The 26,394-nt window shown below is 40.8% G+C and overlaps 1 protein-coding gene across 1 annotated transcript in view; it reads right to left on the minus strand.

Annotated features, from left to right (window-relative positions):
- NME7 (NME/NM23 family member 7) overlaps positions 1 to 26,394 on the minus strand; it is a 96,987-nt gene that overhangs the window by 43,892 nt on the left and 26,701 nt on the right. Inside the window, exons 4-7 of the mRNA XM_086478209.1 lie at positions 23,828 to 23,938; positions 17,909 to 17,959; positions 15,276 to 15,483; positions 12,016 to 12,121 (exon numbers count right to left, since the gene is read on the minus strand). Coding sequence (XP_086334335.1) covers positions 12,016 to 12,121; positions 15,276 to 15,483; positions 17,909 to 17,959; positions 23,828 to 23,938 — 476 coding nt within the window. The remainder of the gene's footprint in view (positions 1 to 12,015; positions 12,122 to 15,275; positions 15,484 to 17,908; positions 17,960 to 23,827; positions 23,939 to 26,394) is intronic.

Genomic DNA, 26,394 nt, shown 5'->3' on the forward strand with positions numbered 1-26,394 from the left:
CAGCAGGTTTTACAAGCTGTAAGTAAAATCCATGTTTTGGAGAAACAAAGGGGGACTCAAATATTTAGCTTTCTGGGCTGTTTCTCTATTGAAGTAGTTAAGATTTTTCTTTTCTGTTGAGAGGAGACAGGCTCCTTTAACGATAAAAATCAAAGTAGGAATGTATTTTGCATAAAGATCTTTAATACAAGGTTCACTTAATAATTAACTGTGATAAACCTATCAAGATTTTCCTCTACATTGTATTCCTGACTTCACTCTCACTCATCAGAGCAACAGAGCACCTTGTTGCTCCAGACAGATTGGCCATGACCACAACACCCAAAAGACTTAACCAAAGGAATTATTGTCACCATTGTACACAAATAGATGTCTTGCCAAAAAAATTCAAAGTGCCTTCAGGAAGAGGTATGAGATTTCATTTACGTTTGCAAAGCGGGATGTTAGCTCCACTTCCCAGATGTGGGAACTGAGGCACAAGAGGATAAGTGAGTTGCCAGCGGCAGAGCAGATCTACAAATCCAGTGGCTTGGCCTCCTTTGTCCCAGTTTAGGCAATACACGTATCCCTTCTCCTAGGGACACTCTCCTTTCAAATTCCACCTGCACTAAAATAGAAACAAAAAATATAGAGGCAATGCTCAAGCAACAGAAGAGTGGAAGCTCAAGGCTCGGCTTGGGATCTGTTTCAGGCTTTCAGCCAGTTGCATGACTGAATTGGAACCTCTCCTTTGTGGGCAGATAAAGCTGAGAAAAGAAGAACTAATTAGATAGAGTGCCATTTCAGCAGCTTTCAACATTTGTTTTGAACTTTAAAATCCAGATCTGTAGTGAAAAAACAACTTTTTAAGGATCCTTCAAACAGGGCCAGTGCATGTTTAAAATGTGATTACAGTAAGAACCCAAATCAAAGCTCCAGAGTAGGCACCAGTTATGACGACTTTTCAGTCACAAAGTACAAAAGAATCACAAGCATTACTAAATACAACTAGGGGAATGTAGTACTAATCCTAACAAGAGAGAGACAGAGAGCATGCATGTTTTATGTCTTCTAGGCAGCCTTCTGTTACTATGCACCTAATACAGGACAGATAATGTTCCAATGTATTTTAATCAGATAAAACAATAAGGCACCAAGACCTCATCAGTTACATTGATCTTCTACAAGATGTTGATTTACAACGCACAACATTTGAAAATTGTGCTTTATTAAGAAGCAGAAATTAGCAGGAAAGACATCAGACTGAAAAATGTTACAACTTTTAGCAGAATTACGGATTGGAATAAAATAAAACAGCTCATGAAAGTCACTTTTAACCTAACAGCACTTTAATTAATGGAATGTAACAGCTGTGTTACCAGGACCTGCCAGTCCCAGCACACTATGAACCACCAGCCATACAACAAGGGATGTTACATTATCTTCCCCTTGTTCTTGGCCTGTTTCCCAATTTAACGATTCCACCATTAAAAGCTTATTAGGCAAGACAGCAGACTACCTTCAAAGCAAGTCAAGAACTAGCTTCCTCATCTCAGCCTCTATATGTCGTTTTTTTAATAGCCTTCCAATAATTAAAAATAATTCCTCTTGAACAACAACAGGTTTTTGACAGGAATACACAAACTGCTGACACTGATCAGATCAACAATCCACCTAATTCAATAACATATTTCTAGAAGTAAGTGGTACCAGATGCTTAAAGTAGCACTAACTATAAGTGGCAATTTCATACCTATTTTTCACATTTTAAAATGCAATTTTGCTCCACAGTATAACGAAGTATCTAATTCCTTATTGCCAAGTGTTAAGGTCCTGTCCCAAAACTCCAGAGAATCACAGTCAGGCTTGATTCCAAGCAAAGTCCTTTTTTCAATTCCAAAAGAGGAAAAAGGGGGACTCAGAGCTGGGCCCTCCTGCAATGTATTTCAGTTGAGGTTCTCAATAATGCTGCAAAACATTGTGCAGCAGGAGGCTGACAGATGTCCTTCTCAAAATGTGCACTTCTTCCCATCAGTTGATCAACCTATCCCCTGAAGAACAAGGTTTATCTATCTCTTCTCTTAGAGAAGAGAGTGTTTTCTACTTAGAAATAACGTAGCTCTAGGCATTCTTATTATGCAACATAAATACATCACTTCTAGACTCCCCAAAAGTTTGGCCATAGTAATAATCTGCAGCTATTGATCTCCCAGCCTCGCTGTATGAAAAAGGACATCCAGTCATTTTTGTATTTGTACTCTGGAGCACAAAGAAGTGAGTCACAGAGGGCCTCCTGAGCGACACACGCTGGGCCAACACAGAGGAGAAGGGGAGCTCAAAAGCTACCCAGTCTAACCATGAGGAGAAAAAAAAAAAAAAAAAAAAAAGAGAAGTGGATGCAGACAGAAGATAAAGAGGAACATATGAGGAAATCATAAAAGAATATTGTTCATAGTGATAGAATCCATGATTTTCCATCATCCCTCATTTCTCTCTAGGCATTGTATTAAAGGAGAACCTCAAGAAGTTTAAAGGGCAGATTTACAGGTATTTATGGAGAACTCTCCATAAACACTATACAGACAGTATTCAACAAAACTAAAAGGGTAGACAAAAGATATCACCACAGCTTTACTGGAGAATGCAAGTCGGCATTTCGCTAGCACAAGAAAAATTATGCATACAGGCAGTAAATCTTAGGAGATCTTGGAAACCATAATGGCTGAGTGTTTGATGTGACTGAGAATGGGAACCAATAGAAAGATTCAAAGGGGGTGGGAAGGTTCAAAGGCTTAATCCCAGCTGCAACTTTCTGAACCGCTATGAACAAGTCAAGACCACACTTATGAATGCCAGACAGGGCATTAAGACACAAAATGATGAAAACCTGCAGGGAAAAAAACTGTTCTGGGAGTTTTTGCATGGGAAGAGATGGGAAGCATCACACTTAAAATTCAGGTACAAAATTAATACAGAAATTCAAGTCAAAGATCACAGCCAGGCTACAGAAAGCATCCAGCAATTTGGCTGTGCAGCGCGTGCCATTTGAGAAGGGAATCTGAGGAAGCAAGAAAGATTAACAAGTAAAGATCAATATCTCTGCAACAGTTATGCTGAACTCAAACTGATGGCTGTATGTTTACAAAAAACCAGAAAGGCTTAAGTTTCTGGCTTTCACTGTCTTGTGCTAGGAGAAAGCTTAAAAAGAAATACCCGGTTCGTTTTTCTTTTTACTTCTTTCGAGTTGTTCATGATCTCACACTCCTTTAGTGCATCCACTCTAATTTTTATTCACTTGAAAAGGATATGGCAATCACTCTGGCCAGAAAAATGTTTCTATGGCTATAATGATTTTAATTCACTTTTGCTTACTTCTTGAGTGTGAACAAAACTAAACATGATATGTTAGTTCAGGCTGTACTGCCGGATTATACGACGCCATTCAGTATTATAATTCAAATCATTTGTATGCTTACTAATATTTCTTTTTTTCTGATTATCCCTACTGGACACCACGCATGGGACTTTCCATGAATGGTTACAATTACAGAGAGGAAATGGTTAAAATTCTGCCTCGTAGTGTGCAGTAGCCCATAATTATAAACAATAATTTTAAACTACTTTTGCACTGTCAGTTAACTTAACTCTGGAGGTTAAAACCCTCAGGAGATCTCCTGTAACCGGCTCCAGCCTTTACTTATTTTATATTCCACTTCCTGTTGAAGGTTTGCCAACTAACCTTCCTAGATCAATAGTAACTATACTGTAAGCTCTATCATTTATTTTCAACAGGCAAAAGACTATCACATATTCCCACATTCAGTGTTTTGGCTCTTTTCAGACCCAATACCTTGCCTTTCTCCTTACGCTCTGATTTGAAAAGGGCTGTAAGAGGAGATTTCAAGATATTTATCTTTTGCTCAAAGGTACAGTGAAATTAAGACTATGCATGGCTGCATTTTTATAATTTTCCTAAAATGTTCTCAAAAACTTCTGGTAACAAGGGTTCCATTACATTCCGAGATATCAGGCTAGTGATATACTCCAAAGTTTTCCTTAATACTTAGATTAAATTGTCTTTCATCCAAATTAGTAAGTATGCACGTATTTTCCAAATTTACATATAGAAAGCTGTATATCCTTGTCTTCTCCTTCTCAGGTTACACAAATGAAACTTTCATCAAGTTTTCATTGGCTAAATCTCTTATTCTTTTTGCTTTCAGTTGATTATTTTATTTTTGAAACACACTGCCCAGAAACGGGACATGGTACACAAGTTGCGTTCTCGCCAGCACTAAGCAGAACTAGTTACTCAAAAAAACCCCGACCAAAGTGTGCCCAACATTGTGAACACTGATTGTGCTTATGCTAGATATGCACATACATCATATGCTCATGATATATCACTATTCCAACCATTTCTCTACAGACTTTTCACTGACACCCCACCAGTTCTTCTCAGTTTTATATTTGCACCTTTATTTTCCCTTTTTCCTGGCAGTGCTATGCAGTTGTTTATATGCACTTTCATCTTCTTTACATTGCTTCATTTCCGCAGTTCATCAGGAATGTTCTCAATTCTAGTCACATCCTCCAAAACTGTAGTAGGCGCTTGGTACCACATGCAAACACTGCAAGCATCCTCTGTCCTTCCCCATACAAGTCATTGATGACAACATTGACAAGAACTGGGCCAACGATGGGAGACAAGATTTCACTTGTAAAGCCCTTTTAATTTGATCTGCTCATGTCCAGACCACTGTTCAGGAAAACATGAAAGCTATGCAAATGCCTATGCTGCACAGATCTAAACGTGCAAATTCCTTCACTAAAGGAAAATTCTGATTTCCTAACAGCAAGGGACTTTGACAAAGGCACTGATATTCAAGCAGATTAGACTATCTGGCTCTGTTTTACCTTCCTTTATGGAGAGCATACTTAGAGAATTCAGAGATCAAAAAGCATACTTTCGTTCAAAAAAGATAGGCTGGTAAATGTCCATCATATCATCACTATCTAAGTGGTTTAAATGAAATTATAGACTTGATTCATCAGTTTCCTTGGCAAGAAAGAAGTTTCATTAGCCTGAAATGCCCCAGACCCCTCTTAGAGTTGACTTTTCTCTAACCCTTTAAGAATTAAAATGTCAAAATGCAGTAATTAAGCACTTATTCTTGCCTTTTTTTTTTTTTTTTTTTTTAATGTTAGCACCATTGTCCCCGCACTGAGACGATTTTCAGCAACAGGAGTACTACTAATATGTTCTACTGAACACTACTGGGAAACACTCTCTTTCCAGTAGTAGGAAGATACTTATAAGCTTCAGTAAGGATTGGCTATGCCATTTGAACTGCTTTTTTCTCTGAGTATACCTCCTCCTCTTCCTTCCAGTCTCAAACTGTCAGAAAGGATTTCCAGATTCAGTTCACCTCCCCCTCTACATTAATCAATTCGAATGTAAAAAATATTTTTCAAACTTCAAAAAAATAAATGTCACTTCCCTACTAGCCACTGAAATCCAAAGCCAGTTTAAGTTGGGAAGCCAATGCCAAGCTGCTAAAACTTTATGCAGGAAATAATCAAGAAACAACATAGACTTGGCTTCAAAAACAAACATCCCAAGCAAGGGATATCCATCATTACACTACAGCAAAGAATTTAAAACACAGATGGAAGTGGATGGACTACTGTTCTCAAGGAAGCTAAATTTTTTTCTAGAAAACGGTGATAAAGCAGTAAAGTAGGTTGCTTTTATTTTAACTGCTTTTTCCTAGCTTCTCTAAAGAGAACAAAAACAAACAAACAAAACCCCAGCACCACCAGACACCACCAAACACTTCAACACTCTACCTATAATACATTCAAGGAAAACATAAGAAATAACGTGCATTTAATTTTGCATAAGTATGCCTTCTGCCTGGACAATTCCATCTGCAAAAAAACACCCGCATCTGAAAGCATAGAGCTTTACTACGTAGCTTTCACATGATTGCAGCACTAAGATTGACATTTTGCATGTGGGAATATCCAGAGGTCACATCTCAAATGATCTACTGTACTTGTTTGAAGCATCTCCAAAGATTTGTGTTCATCCCACTTCTTTTTTTCCATTGTTTTCCATTTCCAGATTCTATCTTCAAATAGTTCCTTCCAGACTCTAATTGTTAAATGTATCAAGGCTATCACTGATGCCCCTTTGTACTCAAGCTTGTAGACAAGACACAAAGAAAAGTTCTGCCTACAATGAGGCGAAATCCACAACATCTGCACTTCACCTTTCTATTACGAACACTTATCACAGACAGAATATATACTCTCAGATTACTTATGAGAAAACTGCTTTCCTCATTTTTTCTCAAGTATGCAAAAACAGGTTTCTGAAAACCTTGTTCTACTTCTAAGTTTCCTGAAATCAAAATAATGAGTTACTCAAACTTACCTCTAAAAACCCAGGGTGAAAAAAAAATTTGTTTAAACTTTTAAAAATCTTATCTAATGAATACAAATCATCATGATAAAACCCAATGATATAGATATCTAGTCCCGAGAATGATGACAGATTTGACACAGAGGTCAACTGGACATTTTCATAGGGATGCCTTCTCTCTTTCAAAGAGCAGTAAGTACATTGAGTGTCAGGAACAGCTCTTCAGTTGTTTGCAGTCAGACATATCTACTAAAATGCTGGATTTTAGTCCTTCTCTCCCCACTCCCTCTTGTAAAGTAACTTCATTTGAGACCCTACAGAAGTAAATCCTGTTTCTGTACCTACTTGAGACTGAACTACTGTCCTTGGTATTCTTTTTGTCTCTGGAGCAAGGAACTACTCTCACAATTAAAATTTTTCTGTGCCTTTGCATAAATAAGGAACTATGATTCTTATGGTTACCTGTCATACAGCATTTTGTTGATCAATATAAAGGCCTATGAACTTCAAAAGCAGTCTAGTAGGCATTAAGATAGGAGCGCTTTCTAAGATTTATCATCCACTCAGAACAGGTCTAAAACCACATTCCCACAGACTATCTTTTCCACTCGGGAAGAACCCACTCCTGATCCTTTTCTTTTCTACGAGACGTAAATTTTAGTTGAAGAATAATGTGGAAGACAGCACTGCAATTTATTAATTTTTTTCATTATTACAAAGTGTGACAAGGGTTTAATTTACCAGCAATGTTAGAACAAAATCTCAAGCTTGACACATACTAGGAGAACAAACCTGTCTGGGTAGCCAGGCTCACAGCTAGGAGCTCTCAAGACCATAGAGGCTTCCTTACTTCCAGGCAGGCCTTTCAGTTTGCATCAGGTCCTATGCATTCCTGACTAGCAGTTTTGCTTTTCAAGTTCATGGCACAGTTCTGGCCCTAAATTTGTTTTTGACAAAGCTCTGACTTTAGAAGAATCCATGTCTCGGGCTGGGAGTGCAGAAAAGGGCAGCGTTTCACCTCTCAAGCTCTGTGCTGCAACCTAAATACAAAATGTGAAATATAACAAACCTCTGACCTCAGCCTTTATAGCCTGATCATCACTACTTTCATTTTTTCCCCACTCGTTTTTCAAAGGAATTAAGTAAAAGCCACACCAAAGAAACTTTAAACCAGTCATGAAATATCAAATTCTGATTCCTACAGCAAACATGACAAAACTGTTACACATAAATACATTAACGTTAATCCCACTCAGTGATCTACAAGGTGCTATTTCTGCCAACAAAACAGTCGAGTCATAACTGTCCTCGGGGCATTAAAGTGGAGTTCATCCATTTTGGTGCATTTACAGTTTTGGCTTCTGAACACTACTAATACCTCCAGATCTAATAACATGAAGGGAATTACAGAAACAGAATGTCTAAATGATTGGAATTGTGACCTTGTATCTGAATTATCAGAAGCTCCAAATGCAAGAAGCAAGTGGGTTACAGAACACAGATCCACACTGAAACTCTCCAATTATTAAACAACTAAGCCCTGCAATCCTAATCAACACACTGAGGAGCTGTGCTTACTAGCTACCTCTTCTTCAGCTGAAAACTGGTCTCAAGAGAAGACAAGGAGGAGGCTAAAAAACATTGAAAAGTGTGGCAGATTCTAGAGGGGTCAAACCACATCATGACTCCCTGACACACCCCTGGTCAGAACAAGTCTGCATGGAGTAGCATCAGGTTGCTTTTGCATTCTTTCAGCTCCCAGTAAAGAGGAATTGGACTGCTCTTCCAAATCCCCTTCAGAGTTAAAATACAACCACTTCACCATCGCCAACTTTCCAGCCAGCCAGGGAAGTGCTTCGTCTCAGCCAGGAGGAGCTGCTAGAGAATGAGCTAAAGCTGCCTAGTCCAGAAAGCTGGACTACATGGCCTTCAGTGCCCTTCCCAGCTGTTTTCCCATTCCTGATCCTCCACAGAGGACATCATGCTGACACCGGACTGACAAAATAGCTATTGCCTTACTACTTTAGGAGGCAGGTATGATACACATTCTTAGACTGCCAGTGACACCACCCCTCCAGCATTACAGCACCCTCGACAGCTGAAGTTAAACTCTGCGCAACTCCCCTGAGACCCTTTATCAGGCCCAGGGTTTCTCTGCAGCCTGGCTGACACTTTTGGTACTCTCGCTTACAGGACTTGTCAGGTGGGTGGGAGCTGGGCCAGATCATCCTGCAGGTGGTCAGGCTGTGCTGCTGCGGCTGCCCTGCAACATATCCTTTCTGTGTGCCCGCGAGGAGAGGGTCAGCAAGGCCAGAGATAAAACCAACAGTGATTTTCCACTGCTTTGCCACTAGATAGGAACCCTATAACCCCTCTAAGGTAACCAAAGTCAGTTTCTAGACTCTGTCTGAGAATTAACCAGTGTAAACTAGAGATTAGATCCAGCCTTTGACAGCAAGGTAAGCTCGCTGAAAAGCCTCCCAAATTACAGTTGTGGTTAAAGCAAATCATCTTCCAGGATGGAACAATAGAAGATTTTTCCTTCTAAGAATCAGTTATGGAACAGACTCTGGAGGAGAAAGAAACACTGGGAAAAAGGACCAGAAAGCAAAATTCAAATCATTAATTTGGTCACATGTTTCTGAAGAAATAAAGACTAAAGCTCCATATAAGCTCAAGTATGTAAGTGAAACTTCACATAATTGTAAATGTGTAATGAGCAGATTATATTCATGGTAATTAGATAATCAAGTTCAAAGCCACAGCAGCGCATCAGAAATGGCAAAAAGGTTTATTTTTAAATACTTGATACCGAAAATTTGTGGAGCACAAATCAAATCTGCAATGCATAAGAGGCTCTGCTGCTTTGATACACATAAATTTCCCTCCATGCCTCTGCATCTGCCAAACCACCTTTTCACACTGGTGGCCACAAAGGGTTTCCTTTGCTCTCCAGCTGCTGTGTTTCCATGCACATTCTCCCTACCAGAAACAGCAGGGTGGACAGCCACAGCTAGAAGCACTGCTGCTGGGGGTAAGCAGGTTGTTTATTTTTAAGACCATGCAGTCTCCTAGATGCAGTTTTGCCAAAAGGGCAGCTCACCAGTTGCTACAGCACGTACTCTGAGATACAGGAAATGATCCCGGTATAACCAGAAATGTCTTGGGTACTACTGAACACAGTTGCTAACAGTCATCAAAAGGGAGACGAGATGAGCAGGGCCTCCCTGCTCTGTCACGGATCGCTGAGCCCAAATAGGTCAGCCCTTCCTTTCTCAAACTTTCTGCTTACAGATGCACAATCCATGAGGCCAACCTCCTCCATTGCCTTGCCTCTGCTCCCTAGTACCTAAAGTTGGGCTCCTCTGCTCTTGTCTGCCTGTTTCAGACAGGCAGCTGGGAGTTCTCCTTTGCAGACTGTTTGGTCCCCAAAAACCCTTTAAGGATGTTATTCCCTGACTCCAAAACATTCCGCACAGGGAAAGAGGCATGGTGGTATTTCCATAGAGACAGCCTGCCACTGCCACACAGCATGCTTGAAACTTTAAAATCTTTAGAATCTATAGGAGGGAAAGGGTATGTTCCTTCAACTTTAAAACAGGCAGTTTAATCAGAAGTGAGTAATTTCTGAAACAAGGCTTCCAAAAACCATCGCAAAGCTAGTGCACAGCTCTCTACTCTGTTGCGCGTGGTTCTTCAAACTGTGCCAGACTTCCGGGAAGTTTGACAAGACCTCCTCAGTCTCATAATCTCTTTAAGAGAGACAGCACCTGTGGCTTTTGAAACATTCAAAGTAACATTGGAGAAAACAGGCAGGAACAACAGAGCTTAGTAAGGTAAAAGCGTAACCAGTGCCTGGATTCCATCATTCTTTATGTTCATTTAAAATTTGTAAGCTTTGCTGACTTACAAAAGAAAATTCAGTTTTGATTTCTTCATTCTGTTGAGGGTAGTAATCAAAGCCGTACGGATGGGAACGCTCACACGAGGTACACTTTGTCTTTCAAATCCTAGTTGCTGTTTGGCAGCTGTGGCCTGCCTTTGCAGCCCTCTGTGGTGTGAGGAAAAGGATTATATAGTGGATATTAAGCTCAACTTTAGTCCAGTCTTTCTAGCGCTCCCATTGCAAAACAGGGTGTGCACTTATATTCTCTGTTTATCTGTACCCATACCTCTTTCACCCTCTCCCATCACCCTCACCTCCTCCAAACACTCATACTCCCAGATGGGAGTGCAAACAGGGCCAGAATTTGTCCTTTGGTGATGCAGAAAAGTTCTGAGAAGTTCAAGAAAAAAAGAAAGAAAGTAACAGACAGGGCACTATGAAATCTGCAGAAATGAAGAACATTAAAAGTAGGAAGGGACAACCTGAGCTCACTTACAGAGAGTCTGAGCCCCCACATGTAATAGAAATTATATCTTAAATATATGAAAGCAAAGTGGATGGCTTCAGCTGTGCTATTTTCACAATCAAATTAAAGACCCTAACAATCCTGCCATGGAAAAGTTTGTCCTCTGCAAATGTTTAGCTAGGTAAGATCACAGCTCCAGCTGCTGCCCATATTTCTGTAAAAGGAACATCACTCTGTCTTTGTTGCATGGCAGACTTATCAGTAGCAGATACCACGCAAGGCCTCAGAGAGATAACGGGCATATTATCAGCAGTGAGCGTGAGACTCTTTCCTGTGAAAGCCATTTTTTTTTCCAGCAAGCTCTCCAGACATCCCGCTTGAGGTGTGAAAGGCCTGGAAACTGCTACGGCCACTTCTGCTGTTTCCAGTTCAGCTGTCCACAGAAAAGTGATTAAAATGTTGCAGCACGCTCTGCATCTTACTAAGAAAAATCTCAGTACTCTCACATGGCAATATTTATTCTGTACTCAAACATACTGTTGCAGTGCCAGAGCCAAAATATTTTACTGCACTTACTGCTCCTACACATGCTTCTGTATCTAAGTACAGGACACAAAAGTGAGATTATTTTCGCATGGTAACATTTCCAATACTCATATGGTGAGCTCACAGGGCATTCTCCAGCACAGAAAGCATCATGGAATCCAACTAATGCTTTAGGTCTCTGGCACACTTACATAGAGTAAACAAGCCTTTACTACTTTCAATCCCCACTGCATTCAGCAGAACAAGGTTCATATCAGCACAAATCTGCCTTTGTGAGTAGTTTAGTGTAATGCATTACTGCATAAGCGGAAGGCCCTGCAATACGGCCAGGTGTCCTGCTTTCACTCTACCGTGAGGATGCTAACCTCCAACAGATGAGTGTGGTGGGCAGACAGGAGCAAGGACATGGTAAGCTGTCACAGTAAGAGTCATCAAACCTCATGTATATTTTTACCCTTCTTTTTTTCACCTCTCCCTTCTTATTCTGAAATTCTCAAGTATCCACACAGAAAACAGTGACCCACTCTTCATGGAACTGAACTGCAGAAACGCTAAAGGTATATGAAAGACAATATATCTGCATACTTTTGATTGTACTGTGATATACACCCTGTGCTCTTGCACTCCTATTCTCCCAAAAAAGGGCACAGGACTGATCACAGATACAATGAAGCACACGTTGGTTTCACCTCCACTATTTGCATTGCTTACCTTCATTAACCGCATGAGGCTTAATAATGCAACAGGTACAGTTTGTGAATTTTGCACTGTTGACTGGTCCACGGCCTCCACTGGAGGGAAAGAACAACTCCAGCTCCTGAAAACAATTGTAAATGAACACATTTTAGATTCATCGAGCTGCATACATCAGCTTTCAGCATAAATAACAACATCAGAAGTCATAGAAGATAAACCTTAACTATAGATTTTCGTGCTACAAATACTTTTTCCCTATAATATTCTCTCAAGTATCTTTCCCTCCCCAGCACCATTGCTACAATCATACAAATATGACCCGAATAGTTCTTGCAATGTCTTTCTTTTCACTTTTGCAACACAATCCATTTCCATTCAGAGCATTCAAAATGCTGCTGCCACAATCATTTGGTAGAGGTGCTCCCAGTTTTCTGAATTCTCTCTTTCCTCAGTATTTTTCCCAAATCCACTCCCATATACATGTATTTTATCTTCCCTCTTTCCACATCATCTTTTCCACTACATAAGCAAAAATGCAGCTACCTTCTATTTCTCAGTATGTTTTCAATTTGAAGCTGATGAACTCAATTGCTCTGATTTCTGGGTTGAATCAAAAGAACCTCTTCGCCTTTGATCACTTCCTACCATCACTATTCAGGTACCATATAGCTTCCCACCATCACTATTCAGGTACCATATAGACCATACTGGGGTGAGCTTGAGAGCCAGATTTCTTTCCTCAGTGATATTTTTTCCACTGTTCACCGCCAGCTTCACACTTTTTCCATACCATTTATTCACATATATTACACAATCTACCAATTAAAATTAATCAAATGTTCAAAACACATTCCATTTCAGACCTATTGGTCAAATTCAGTAAGAGAATTGATAAATTTCTATTTAACGGAAATAATAATATTCTGGAAATACTACTACCGAATCTATCTGATTTTTTCCTATGTAACAGTAACAGTGCTAAAGGCCATTTCCTGGAACTGTCTCATTATTTTACTAGCTCAATTCAGATGGAATAGACTTAACTATCTCCCAGTCTTTAGCTCATGGCACTCTGACAATTCCTGTAATCCTTACTTGAACAACTATACAACTCAAACTAATGGATCTTTCCACAGACAGGAAAAATTGTTTTTGTTTTTCTCCTAGCAAATAATCCACATTTTAAGTGGGCATATCTGAGACAAAAGGGCTCATTTCCTACATCCTTCTACTGATAAAATGCTGCATGCTTCAAAGACCTTATCCCACTCAGTTAACTAATGTTACCTCTAAAAGAAGCAGCCAGGAAAGGCAGCAAAATATTTATAATATTTAACACTTTGTTTTATCTATTAAAAGTCATAAGAAGAATGCAAGTAAATAATGCTGAAGGACTAGGATAATGAAATGCCAAACGACAACCAAGTGGGGCCTTAAAAAGAAAGTTCATTTCCTTTCCCTTTATTCCTGATCTAAAAAATTCCAAAATCCAAAATTTGGCCTACAGATACCAGCTTAGAGTATACCAAAGGCGTAGTTTCACTTGTCATTTAGCCCCCAAAAGAACAATGCAGTCTTCCACTCTAACTGTTCAGTTTAAAATACATTCAGTAAATGTGGCTGAGACTTCAGTTTTCCTTCAGAAGAGTTCATTTAGGTCCCTTTATCTTATATTTCTTTCTTCTCAGCAAAGCTTCTGCAAGGTGCAGCCAACTAGTTTCCATGGAAACTGCTATACAGCCATATAATACTGGGCCTACTTAATTAAAATAGGCACAGGGGTATTAAATTCACAAATTTTTTTTGATTTATTGAAGATTGCTGTCAGTAACACCACGAAGATGCACACACCTGCAAAAGTTCAGCAAAACAATTCCACAGTCATAAAAATGCTGCAGATGAATGGGGCCTTTAAACAGCACTTCAAAAATAATGAAATGCAAAAAGAACAACAAACTTAAGCCAAAGGACATACTTATGCTTCTAATCAAAATTTTATGCTAATAGATACTCTTTCCTACACTCTCGGTTCAAAAGCTGGCACAGTTGTCATGGCACTACACAGGAACAAAGAGAAACTTTCACACTTGTATATGAAAACATCTAACTATTTAACCAGAACTACAAAGAGTTTTCTGACTATAATTCTCCTTCATCAGAAAAAATCAATTTAATCCAAACTCTTTCTGACTCTACCATCTTCATCAAGTCTGCCAGCAGAAAAAGTACTTCAGGTCCAGCATATGATTTCTTGTCAAAACCAGGGGCACACGGAGAGGATCCAGCAGCCCAGGTATGGTGCAGACAAGAGACAAGTGCTTGATCAACAGAAAACCTCCCACACTTTGCAGTTAGCTTGCTACGCCACACAGTCTAACAGCCAGACAGAAGAAGAGGCTGACCAACTCTGCCCTCACCACCAGGATATAATCTCTGCATGTATTTTCTAGTATACAGTATTTGGCAGCTCATTAAAGTATTCCAGGGCAAGACTCTCCGGCTGTGCTACTGCAGCTGTTCCAATTTAAATCGAGGGAAGACTAGGATCCAAGAAGCAACAACTGGAATCTTTTCCCTGCTGGTCTAGAGCTAAGATACCACTAGAGCAATACCAACTGATCATGAGATAAACTTTATTCTTGCCATCATTTATCAGCGTATCTACCCCACAACATCATATGCAAATAGTCACCTCAATTCTGCAGAAATGCTGGTAATATCTATCACCCAGTCCCAGGGCTTTTTCTTAGCACTAAGGAAAGACACTCTACAAACAAAGCAAATGAGCACCAAACTCCTCAAAGCCAAGCCCACTGTATTACCTCTCAAAATACAAAGCACTACAAAGTGGCCTGTTTTCATAATTAATCATTCTGAACAATAACAGCAGAGGAAAGTAGGCTGCAGGCAGAGGACTAGTGAGGACTGTGGAGGAGAACAGATAAGCAAAACACAGGAAGGCACAAAAGGATTTAATTGTTTAATCCGTTTCTTTTTATGGCCAACATTGGTAGGCTATAGGTAGATTATGCAATTTACTCAGTTTGTAATGTACAGAAGACATTAAAAATGACCAGGCATGCTCTCCTGATCAGAGTGCCCAAGATTCCCCTTTGTGATAAACAAGATTTCTGTTTCCAGACAGTTTATTTCTCCATGCTACAAAGGATCCACAAAGAGTAAACTGAAGTCAAGTGGGGGGAAATAACAAATTCCTGACCCAGCTGTTACCAGATAAAGTAAAAATAAACCTCAGTCAACAGTCAAAAACTTACCTGAGCAGCTGAAGCAACTGAATCTGGGCCATGAGCTGCATTTCTTAGGCCATCATGTCCAAAGTTCACTCTAATGCTGTCTGGTGCATCAGTCTCAGCCACTGCAGAGTTTGCTGGCCCCAGTAACGTTTTCCACTTACAAACCGCATCATCGCCTAAGATTTCCATAGCAACAATGGGACCACTTGTTATAAACTGGAGAAGCTCACTGCAAAATGGAAACAGCACATGGGGATGCACGCTACAAATTAAAACGAACAAAACCACATGATTCAGTGGAGATGCTCAGAACTCAACTCAGCAAGGCCTTGAGGAACCTGATCTAACTTTGAAATTGGCTCTGCTTTGAGGGGGAAGTTGGACTCAGTCACATGCAGACATTGCCTTGTTATTATGGTTGCAGAAAAAGAATCAGATAATGCAAACTCACTCAAGCTACAGTGTAGTATGTTAGATTTCAAAAGAATTTTTACAAGATCAGTACTAGTAACAATGAAAGAGACCCTGATAACCACTTGTCTGATAGGAACAGTTTCTAAGCATGTGTCTTCAGCAGGATTTCAGGATTCTCACACATGACTTGTGTGTGTTCCCCACTGACACAACTTCAGCACTGCTGTCAGGATGGATTGCTCCACTGCCCCATGGATCTCTCTCCAAAGTGGGAGAGAAGGGAGAAGGAAGATTTGGAAAGTTTGGGGGGTAGAGGGGACTTAACCACAAAGTGAGTTATCACATCCTGGCATAAGCAGAAGTCAACAATTTTAATGGGAAGAATCTGAGTAAGGAGAAGAGACTGTCAGGAGCAGCCTGCCTCCTGTCTTGACCACCTCACTTACAGGGAAAACAACCACCCAAAACTGGAAACCCAAACATTCTATTTAAAAACCAAATAAAACACCCTAACTATAATTCTGTATCTTTGCAAAACATGCCAGCCAACAAGCCTGCCTTTTCACTGTGTAACCTGGACAGAACCAACAAAGGAGAAAGTTGACTCAACACTTTTTGTACTACTTTCTTAAAAAAAAGCTTTACATAATTATAATTGTGAATGTGTATGCTTCTTCAACCATCTTCTTCCTAATGATCATTTATGCAATGATCAGGGGCAAAAAGAGGAAAGAAATACTACTAGGTCTTTGCTAAAGGAACCATATTAAAATTATGAAAAGTTACATAAGCATAAAGAAACTACACAGGGAAAAGCTATTGGAACTCAAGTTATGCTGGTCAGAGACTGCTTGTTTAGGATACAGGTAAATAGCTTACACATACATACATCCAAGAAAAAAGCAATTTCTACAACACTGCTTACTGTGCAGACTAATCCTGAATACTAATTTTAAACATTAAATTCTTCAATATGAAAAACATTATTTTCCAAACCAGTAGAATTGCTATTTTTCCCTACTATTCACTAGACTTATATTGACTAGTGAACTTGCAAACTAAATCTGAATTTAAAGACAAGTAATACAATGCTAAATATAAATGAGTTAGAGATTTTACATTTTGCTGCCTTGACGATTCTTGTTCTATTCGATTTGTAATGCTTTATAACTATTTGTTTCTAATTTAGAGAAAAATCCTATACAGAAGATGTAGCCAATAGAACTGTAGGATAGGAGACAGGCACATCACAATGGACAAAGGCTATAGCTCCTCAGATAATTACCATTAGTCTAGATAGACATCTGTGAAATAACACTACAGGCAAAATTCTTGCTTATTTATTAACATATTCAAGCAGGCTTCCTCAGCAAAGAAAAAGCAATTCTAAATCTTCCTCTGATCTCCAACATGGTCAGACATAGCCTGGGGCCATGTCTCCGTGATGGGCTTGAGTTTGGTCCCACAATAAATCAGTTGCTGTTGCAGGAGAGCAGCTGGCAGATCCTAACACTCAAGCTTTTCATGATGGTACTGAAACCAGGTCTTTTGATCAAATCAATGCAAACACGGGCTTCAACATGGCTGAAAAACACAAGGCAGAGCTGCACCCTCTTCCTAAGAGAGGCAGACCGCCAAATCCAGAGGGAAGAAAAGAAAGTTGCTTGTTGGCACTTTCAGGCAAAGTAGAAACGACACAATCTCTGGGTCATAAGCATCAATCTGGTCAGTCATGGAAAGATTAAGGTTTTTTGTGTTAGGTGGAGCAGCCTAGCATCATGGAAGTTTGATGTTTTGTCCAAGGGCAGCAGTACAGTAAACAACTGCCCCACGCACTATCCTTTCAGTTACTTATGATTTGGGGTACTTGCTACAAAAACAATTCTCACAGCTAAGTATTCCCCCCTAATTCTCATTACCTGCAAGCTCCACCCTGATCCTGAAGATGCTCCTTCCCTGGCTTTGAAGTTTCACCTTGCTAGGAGCATTTTCACTTCTGAGAGACCAAAGACATTCGCCTGATATCATCAGGCTGTAAAGAGTGTGAGTTAAAACCCTGAATAGCTGAAAGAAGGATCTGTCCCTGGAGGAAGAACAGGGTGCATACTTTGCAAAGGGCTCCACTCAACTGAGACAAGTTCTGATTTTCCCATGGTCCTGCAGTACCAAATATGGTAAATGAATCCTGCGCATTCAACAAATAAGCTTTATATACGGCAAGCTGAAATTGATATACCTACTTATAAAAAGGTTTTGACTGATGGTCTACGTAGAAATCAGCTGCTTCTTTCCTGGAAGAGTAAAAAGACAGAGATACAGATGTATAGATATAGATATATGCACACACACACATATATATAACCCCCCCCCCCCCCGAAAACCACAAACTTTCATCAACATGTTTCTACAGGTAATACCTTCCCAAGCTGAACAGCCTGTGAGGTATTCATGCCCAATAACAGAAACTACATTTAACTTCCTGTCTTATTTTGTGCAGCTAAGGCATAGCTTGTAGCTGACCCCTCCTTATGCTCCTGCTCTGAGAAGAAAGTAATTACTGAAGCCCATAGCATGGACTTTCAGCACCACTGATGGTCCCCATATTCTCAGGTTGAGAAATAAATGCAGCAGTCACCTTCTTGCCAAGCCATTTGCTGCCATGTTGTTTTCATCTTTCATCTCAGTTTGAGTATGTATGTTGGTTAATGAAGTTTGGGTTTAAAGCGTAAATGTATCTGTTTCATTGGAACTTATTTCCTTATTGAGGCTAGTGTTTGATTACACTAGTGCACAACAGAATATTGATTGCATGACCTGGTTTATATTCAGTATCCTCAAATGTTACAAGTCACATAGGCAGCACAATGACCACCAGATTAAAACTTCCTTTTGTCCACTCTTTCCCACTTGAAAACTCAATTTGGTCTTGCACTTGCCCTCGGGGAAAACAGCAGTTACTACACACTGCTTTCTCCCAAAGCAATGGTGTTTCTGGAATGAGGTGGGTTCCTTACATTGTCAGGCAAATAAAGGCCACCAGGCATACACAGTATGTCTGTACTACAGCTATTTGCCTTTACTCAGGTACTGGAAGCAAAAAGATTCCCTTTTCAGACAGGTTGATGGCCCTTTCCAAGCTCTGCATTGCCACGCTGCCAGCAGCACAGGGCTCAGCTACCCAACTACTCAAGTTTCAGGGACTATGGTGCAGACTCACCATCCATCCGCTGGTGTGCATACCATTCTGTGGCTTTTCACCCTACCACCCCCTGCAGCTAGCCAGCCTACTCTCTTCCCTGTTTTTTCTCCAGCTGCTTCTCATGCTTAACTCTTGCTTACTGTACTGCTTTTTCTGCATGTCAACAGCTAAAAAAATCCATGGTGGTTTTCAAGTTATTTTGAAGCTACAAAATTCGAGTTCAGAAGTGCAGGCTTGGTCTTGGCTTGCTCCTGGCTTGCTCCAAATCCAGGCGTGTACCACTTTCTGAAGCCGGAATTTGTGGAGAAGGACAAGCTCTTCAGGAGGACTGACAGGAGAAAGGAAGCAATATTGCTTACCCCTAGTCTGGGTACAAAGTTCATCATCAAAGCACAGCTGCAAAGGAGACTGAAAGATTCCCACTTGGAAAATTATTTTTACCTGCAGAAACAGTCTTCTGATTTTTTTCCATGATTTTGCTCACTTTGAGCAGCATTCTTTACTGAAAGAAATTACCTGAATGTTTTTCAAATAACAGATTCCAAATACAAACAAAGGCATGGTTCTGTCACCTGCAATGGAACTTTTCACATCTCTCTCCCATTTGCAGTCCAGACTTAGGCCAAATATTGCCAGAGGAAAGAATTAACCTCAAGAAGAACCTAAGAAGAATTTCATTTTCCTAACCTTGACAAATACTTGAACAGTCTCAGCTTTCTCAAGCGTTTTTATCAAAATGACCACCTGCTCATTGGAACTGTGTAATTCCTGGTTTGTTGCTTTCAGTTCAGTACAAGCATGAGGCATTCAAAAGCCAAATTATTTTCACTGACCACACAGCTAATATGTTTTCCTTCCATTTCATAACTAGGGCAGAAACATGATTTAAAAATTATGCTAGTCACAGGCACTCTTGCAATCTCAAGCTTCAAACCTACACTCTGCAAATAGCCTAAAGTTTTTGCTTACAGTTCACTATTTCACCAGAAAATCCTCTTCTGAAATTACTTCACCAAATAATTTTGGAAAGCAAATATGAAAAAGGCATGCAAACAGATTAAGAATTATCATTTCTGAATGTGAAGAAATATTTGAGGGATATATTTCTGAAACAAATTGAGCTTTACTACTCAGTTAAGAACTCCTATTGCAATAAATATAAAATTGCAGTTGTGCTGTATAACTTAGGTCCTTTTTAATTTCATCTCTCTCATTAGTCTGCTTTTGAAGAACTGAAAACAGTGTTCATCTGGGAATAATAGACTGAACTGACGTACGATTAAATGACGAGACTAGAGAGCTGACCTATCAAAGCAGGTGCCTGCCCTTACTTTCATATCTTGGCTACAATTTTTACAGAAGGCATGAATCTGCTTACAGTTATTGCCAGACAAATGTCAGCAATAAACCCTTCAAAGAAAGCAGTAGATGATGATGCTGGTTTGAACAAGCATGCCTGCAGAGACCTAAGGGTAGAAGACTTTGGCAAAGCCATAGTTCTATCATTTTGAAATGGCACAGTCCCAGGAAACAGAGTATATAGTATACATAGAAACCACAAATACTCAAGACATTGTTTTAAATATATCCAGTATCACAGCCCAATCTTGTGCTTATTAATAATTATTTTCAATTAAACAAGACAAGCAGAAATTTTTGTATAGCAATAGGCAATAAAAGTTCAAGTCTCAAAGTTTCTTCCCTTCAGTGTGAGTCAAATTCAAAGCACATGACTTGGCTCAACAGTTCTGATAGTTCTCAGACAGACACTGAAATACCACCCAACACAACACTTCAGGATCAAATCTCTCAGACTGCAGGAGAGCAAGCCAAAACAAGCTGGCCTGAAAGACATTGTGAATTGTAAATCAGCATTAGAAACCTGATTGAACTCATGAACTGGAGTTGTTTGAGGGAGGATCTGGACCACTGCCATGAAACATTGCAGAAGGCAAATGCAGAGACAAGAGGAGGAAGTCACATAGTTGTTTTATCAGTATTTCAGAAAGCCCAAAAGGTTTTGAGGTAGAGGAAAATCGTTCCTGACCTCACCATAAGAAACCTTAAGAACACACATGGTATTATCTAAGACAGATAGCTTTTCTTTTCAAAGACATGTTGCATATGAACAGGTTTGGCAAAGCAGCAATGGAGAAATAGTGCAGTAACTTTGGGGAAGTCTTCTAGGGTAAATTAATTATGTTTTCTTTCCTCTGCAGCATGCCTTCTTTTAAAATGTTGTGGCTCAATGAGGTAATTGGAGAACAGTGAAGGTTGGGGGGGATTAGGAAGATGCATGAGCAAAACCTGTCCAACCCTGCAACAACCCTGAAAACTGCCATCTTGGACTTCCCGAGGGCAGACTTTGGCCTCTTCAAGAGACTGATTGACAAAGTCCCTTGGGAGGCAGCCCTGAAGGGTAAAGGTGTCCAGGAAGGCTGGACATATTTCAAGAAGGAAGTCTTAAAGGCGCAGAAGCAGGCCATCCCCGTGTGCCAAAAAATGAGTCAGCAGGGAAGAAGATCGGCCTGACTGAATAGGGACCTTTGGCATGACCTCAGGAACGAAAGGAGAGTTTATGACCTTTGGAAGAGAGGGCAGGTTTCTCATGAGGACTATAAAGAAGTAGTGAGGCTATGCAAGGAGAAAATTAGGAGAGCCAAAGCCCAATTAGAACTTAAACTAGCTACAACTGTTAAGGACAATTAAAAAATGTTTCTATAAATACATTAACAACAAAAGGAGGGCTGGGGAGAATCTTCTTCCTTTACTAGGTAGAGGGGGAAACAGTGACAAAGGATGAGGAAAAGGCTGAGGTGCTCAATGCCTTCTTTGCCTCAGTCTTTAGTAGTAGAACTAGTTGTTCCCTAGACACCCAGCCCCTTGAGCTGGAAGACAGGGAGAGGGGACAGAATGTGGCCTTCACAATTAAAGAGGAAGTGGTCAGTGACCTACTACACCACTTAGATGCACACAAGTCTATGGGGCCAGATGGGCTACATCCAAGAGTACTGAAAGAGTTGGCAGATGTGCTCACCAAGCCTCTTTCCATCATCTACCAGAAGTCTTGGGTAACTGGGGAGGTCCCAGTGGACTGGAGAATAGCAAATGTGACACGCATCTACAAGAAAGACTGAAAGGAGGATCTGGGAAACTATGGACCTCAGTGCCAGGGAAGGTCATGGAGCAGATCATCTTGAGCGCCATCACAAGTTATTTACAGAACAAACAGGTGATCAGGCCCAGTCAGCATGGGTTTATGAACCTTCTATGATCTCCTTCTATGACAAGATGACCCACCTAATGGATGAAGGAAAGGCTGTGGATATTGTTTATCTCGACCTCCATGAAGCCTTCGACACTGTTTCCCAAGGAATTCCAGTGAAGAAACTGGCTGCTCATGGCTTGGATGAGCACACGCTCTGCTGGGTAAAACACTGGCTGGACGGCCGGGCCCAGAGAGTGGTGATCAATGGGGTTAAATCCAGCCGGCGGCCGGTCACAAGTGGTGTTCCGCAGGGGTCACTACTAGGGCCACTTCTGTTTAATTTATTTATCAATGATCTCGACGAAAGTATAGAATGCACCCTTAGTAAGTTTGCAGACAACACCAAGTTACGTGGGAGTGTTGATCTGCTTGAGGGCAGGGAGGCTCTACAGAGGGACTTGGACAGGTTGGATCAATGGGCCGAGGCCAATTGTATGAGCTTCAATAAGGCCAAGTGCCAGGTCCTGCACTTGGGCCACAACAACCCCCAGCAGCAATACAGGCTTGGGGATGAGTGGCTGGAGAGCTGCCAGGCAGAAAAGGACCTGGGGGTGCTGGTTGACAAGTGGCTGAATATGAGTCAGCAGGGTGCCAGGTGGCCAAAATAGCCAATGGCATCTCGGCCTGTATAAGGAATAGTAAGGCCAGCAGGAGTAGGGGGGTTGATTGTCCCCCTGTACTCAGCATTGGTGAGGTCACACCTCAAGTACTGTGTGCAGTTTTGGGCACCTCTACACAAGAAAGACATTGAGGTACTGGAGAGAGTGCAGAGGAGGGCAACAAAGATGGTGAAAGGCCTAGAGAGTAAGTCTTATGAAGAGTGGCTGAGGGAACTGGGGCTATTTAGTCTTAAGAAAAGGAGGCTGAGGGGAGACCTTATTGCTTTCTACAGCTGAGAGGACATTGTAGAGAGGTAGGTGCTGGTCTCTTCTCATAGGTAATTTCTGATAGAACAAGAGGGAAAGGACTCAAGCTGCACCAGGGTAGGTTTAGGCTAGACATTAGGAAAAATTTTTTCACTGAAAGGGTTGTCAGACACTGGAACAGGCTGCCCAAGGAGGTGGTTGAGTCACCATCCCTTAATGTGTTTAAAGTTCGTTTAGATGTGGTGCTTGGAGATATGGTTTAGGGGTGTACTTGGTAGAGTAGTGTTGATGGTTGGACTTGATGATCTCAAAGGCGTTTTCCAACCTGAATGATTCTATGAGTCTAACATCAGAAGATCACTTACTTTGCCTGGGACTTCCAGTCATTAGAAAGCAAACAAGTTTGGGTTCCGAAAGCACAAATTAAGACAATGGATTTACTGAGAGCAAACAAACTAGCTACTTTAAAGACAACACTGTTATAATCGGCAATGTAGTTTGTATCAGGAAACCATGAGGTGAGGGCATACAGACACATCAGAGTAAACACTGCTAAATTGCCAAAGCTATGGCAGTCACCTCGGATTCATACAGAGACATTACAAATTTGATCACCCATACTCATTTGCATGTAACTTTTTAATACTTAGCTTAATTCTCTACATGCTTTCAGAAACCTACATGATTATGAAACTGATGATTCTTCCCTCTATTACTCACTGGAATGGATCCGATGTGTGGAACAACACAGGAGAGCTTCAGAGAATGTTCTTATCTGCAAAAACAATATGTAGACACAATAGAGCTAACCTTAAAAATTCCTTACCTTGAAAGCATCATCATTTTGGCCTTTGTTATTGTAAATCCTGCATTAATAATTATATCAATTAATTCTCCAATCTTGGGCATTGCATCAGGTTTAATCAAAGCCAGCGTTCTGAGGGGAAAAAAAAAATTGAGAGATACAGCCAACAGTACTTTCCTTAGAGGATTTGGTGTGCATGTTGAGTTTATATTCAGACAAAAACACATCACATCAAAGGGAGAAATTCTGCCACAATCAAACATTCTAGTCCCAGTGCCTCATCAATTTCCATGCTGTTCTTCAATGTCTGCACAAGGCATTATTTTGATAAGAATGAGCTTTGCACATCACAGTTTCCTTGGCTTTCTAACCCAAGTCAGCCCACAGTGTTCCACCAGCCATCATTATTTAGTGGCTTCTCCCTTCACTCTCAGAGCAAACAATTTGACCACTTCCTCCTTAGCTAGTGCATATTTCTATAGCCCCTCTCTCACAGCTCTGGGTCAGAACACAACTGATTTGTTAATGTCTCCATATGTTTGCGCAGCTCCCTTGTTTTCCTAACGTTAATCATTATATACTTAAAAATTAAGCTGTTAAAATTCTCTATTTAAAAATACTACTTAAATATGTGCCTCTTCCATAAAACTCAAAGTGAAATGATTGTTTTATTACTACTTTTAAAATACTTGTAGGCCTCCATGAGAAGAAGTCCTATTGTGTTTAGTGAAGTACAAACACTTCACGGTATACAATTTGCATGCCAAATAGCTGACACTGTTAACAGACACAATAAAAGGTTGGCAGAGAAGGTATTACATCTCTTATACTGACTGACAGCTATATTCTAAGGGAGACCAATCCAAAAATCTCTACACTCTCCCCCACATTTTTGTTTCCAAGTACATCCTGTCTTCTCAATAATCATCTTTTTATACTGTACATCCCCAAGGCCAGGACTGTTTTATTAGTGCGCTTTGCATAGCACCAAGTACACCATCAGCACTAAACATATTATTAATCAAAAATAACAGCACAAAAAGAAGGTCTGTAAAATGGCATTTTCTATTTGCATTCATCTTGTGGTGAGTCAGCTTCAAATGTGCTCAGCTTACAAATCAACAGATTTATTCAACCCTGTACCTCAGAAACTCCAAGTCTCTGACAATCCTAAAGAGCATCTTTTACACTGTTTCCAATATTGAGGGCTACCCAAGATAGAATTTTTTATTGCAGTACTTACCTAAATGAAAGGTAAATAATTGCAAATTTCTCATTTTATATACCAGCATAGCATGGAAAGCAGCCTTTAGGTTAGCAGCAATATAGTCCAGCCAGGGCAAATATGCTGAGGTTACAGGAGATGAATGAACTTTCATTACATTTACTTTGAACCTTAAGTGACCCCAGATTGACAGATGAGTGGGAGCAGACAGGCTATCTATTTCACAGCAAATCTAAAGGAAGGGAGGTGTTAAGACCAGTCAGTGTAAAGAGGAAAATTTGAATGTATGTGACATTTCATGTGAAACTAAGGGAGAGACACAGACGAGACCTCAGAAACAAACAGAGATTTCCTCAAGCATCAGGAAGCTCATACACACAGACTAGCTTAGGCCCAGATCCACTGGGAAATACATCTTCATCAATGACATAGGCAGTGGAATCAAGTGCACTGTCAGCAAGTCTGCAGATGACACCAAGCTGAGTGGTGCGGTTGACACACCTGAGGGACAGGACACCATCCAGAGGGACTTGGACAAGTTCAAGAAGTGGGCCCGTATGAACCTCATGAAGTTCAACAAGGCCAAGTGCAAGGTCCTGCGCCTGGGTCGGGGCAATCCCCAGTATCAGTACAGGCTGGGCAATGAAGAGATTGAGAGCAGCCCTGCGGAGAAGGACTTGCGGGCACTGCTGGACAAAAAGCTGGACATGAGCTGGCAACATGCACTCATAGCCCAGAAGGCCAACCCTATCTTGGGCTGCATCAAGAGAAGTGTGGCCAGCAGGTTGAGGGAGGTGACTCTCCCCCTCTACTCTGCTTTGGTGAGATCCCATCTGCAGTGCTGCGTCCAGCTCTGGGGCCCCCAGCACAAGGACATGGACCTGCTCAAGGGGGTCCAGAGGAGGCCCACAAAGATGATCAGGGGGCTGGAGCACCTCCTCTGCAAGGATAGGCTGAGAGAGTTGGGGTTGTTCAGCCTGAAGAAGAGAAGGCTATGAGTTTTGCAGCTTAAAGGGGGCTTATAAGAAAGATGGGGTTAAACTTTTTAGCAGGGCCTTCTGCAATAGGACAAGGAGTAATGGTTTTAAACTAAATGAGGGTAGATTTAGACTGGATATAAGGAAGAATTTTTTTACAATGAGGGTTGTGAAACACTGGAACAGGCTGCCCAGATTGGTGGTAGAAGCCTCATCCCTGGAAACATTCAAAGTCAGGCTGGACGGGGCTCTGAGCAACCTGATCTGGCTAAAGATGTCCCTGTTCACTGCAGGGGGGTTGGACTAGACGACCTTTAAAGATCCCTTCCAAGCAAAACTCTTCTACGATTCTATGACACAAAAAGACTGATGGACTAAGGGTGTAG

Source organism: Leptosomus discolor, chromosome 1 (assembly GCF_034619465.1).
Source record: "Leptosomus discolor isolate bLepDis1 chromosome 1, bLepDis1.hap2, whole genome shotgun sequence".
NCBI classification, from domain to species: Eukaryota; Metazoa; Chordata; class Aves; order Leptosomiformes; family Leptosomidae; genus Leptosomus; species Leptosomus discolor.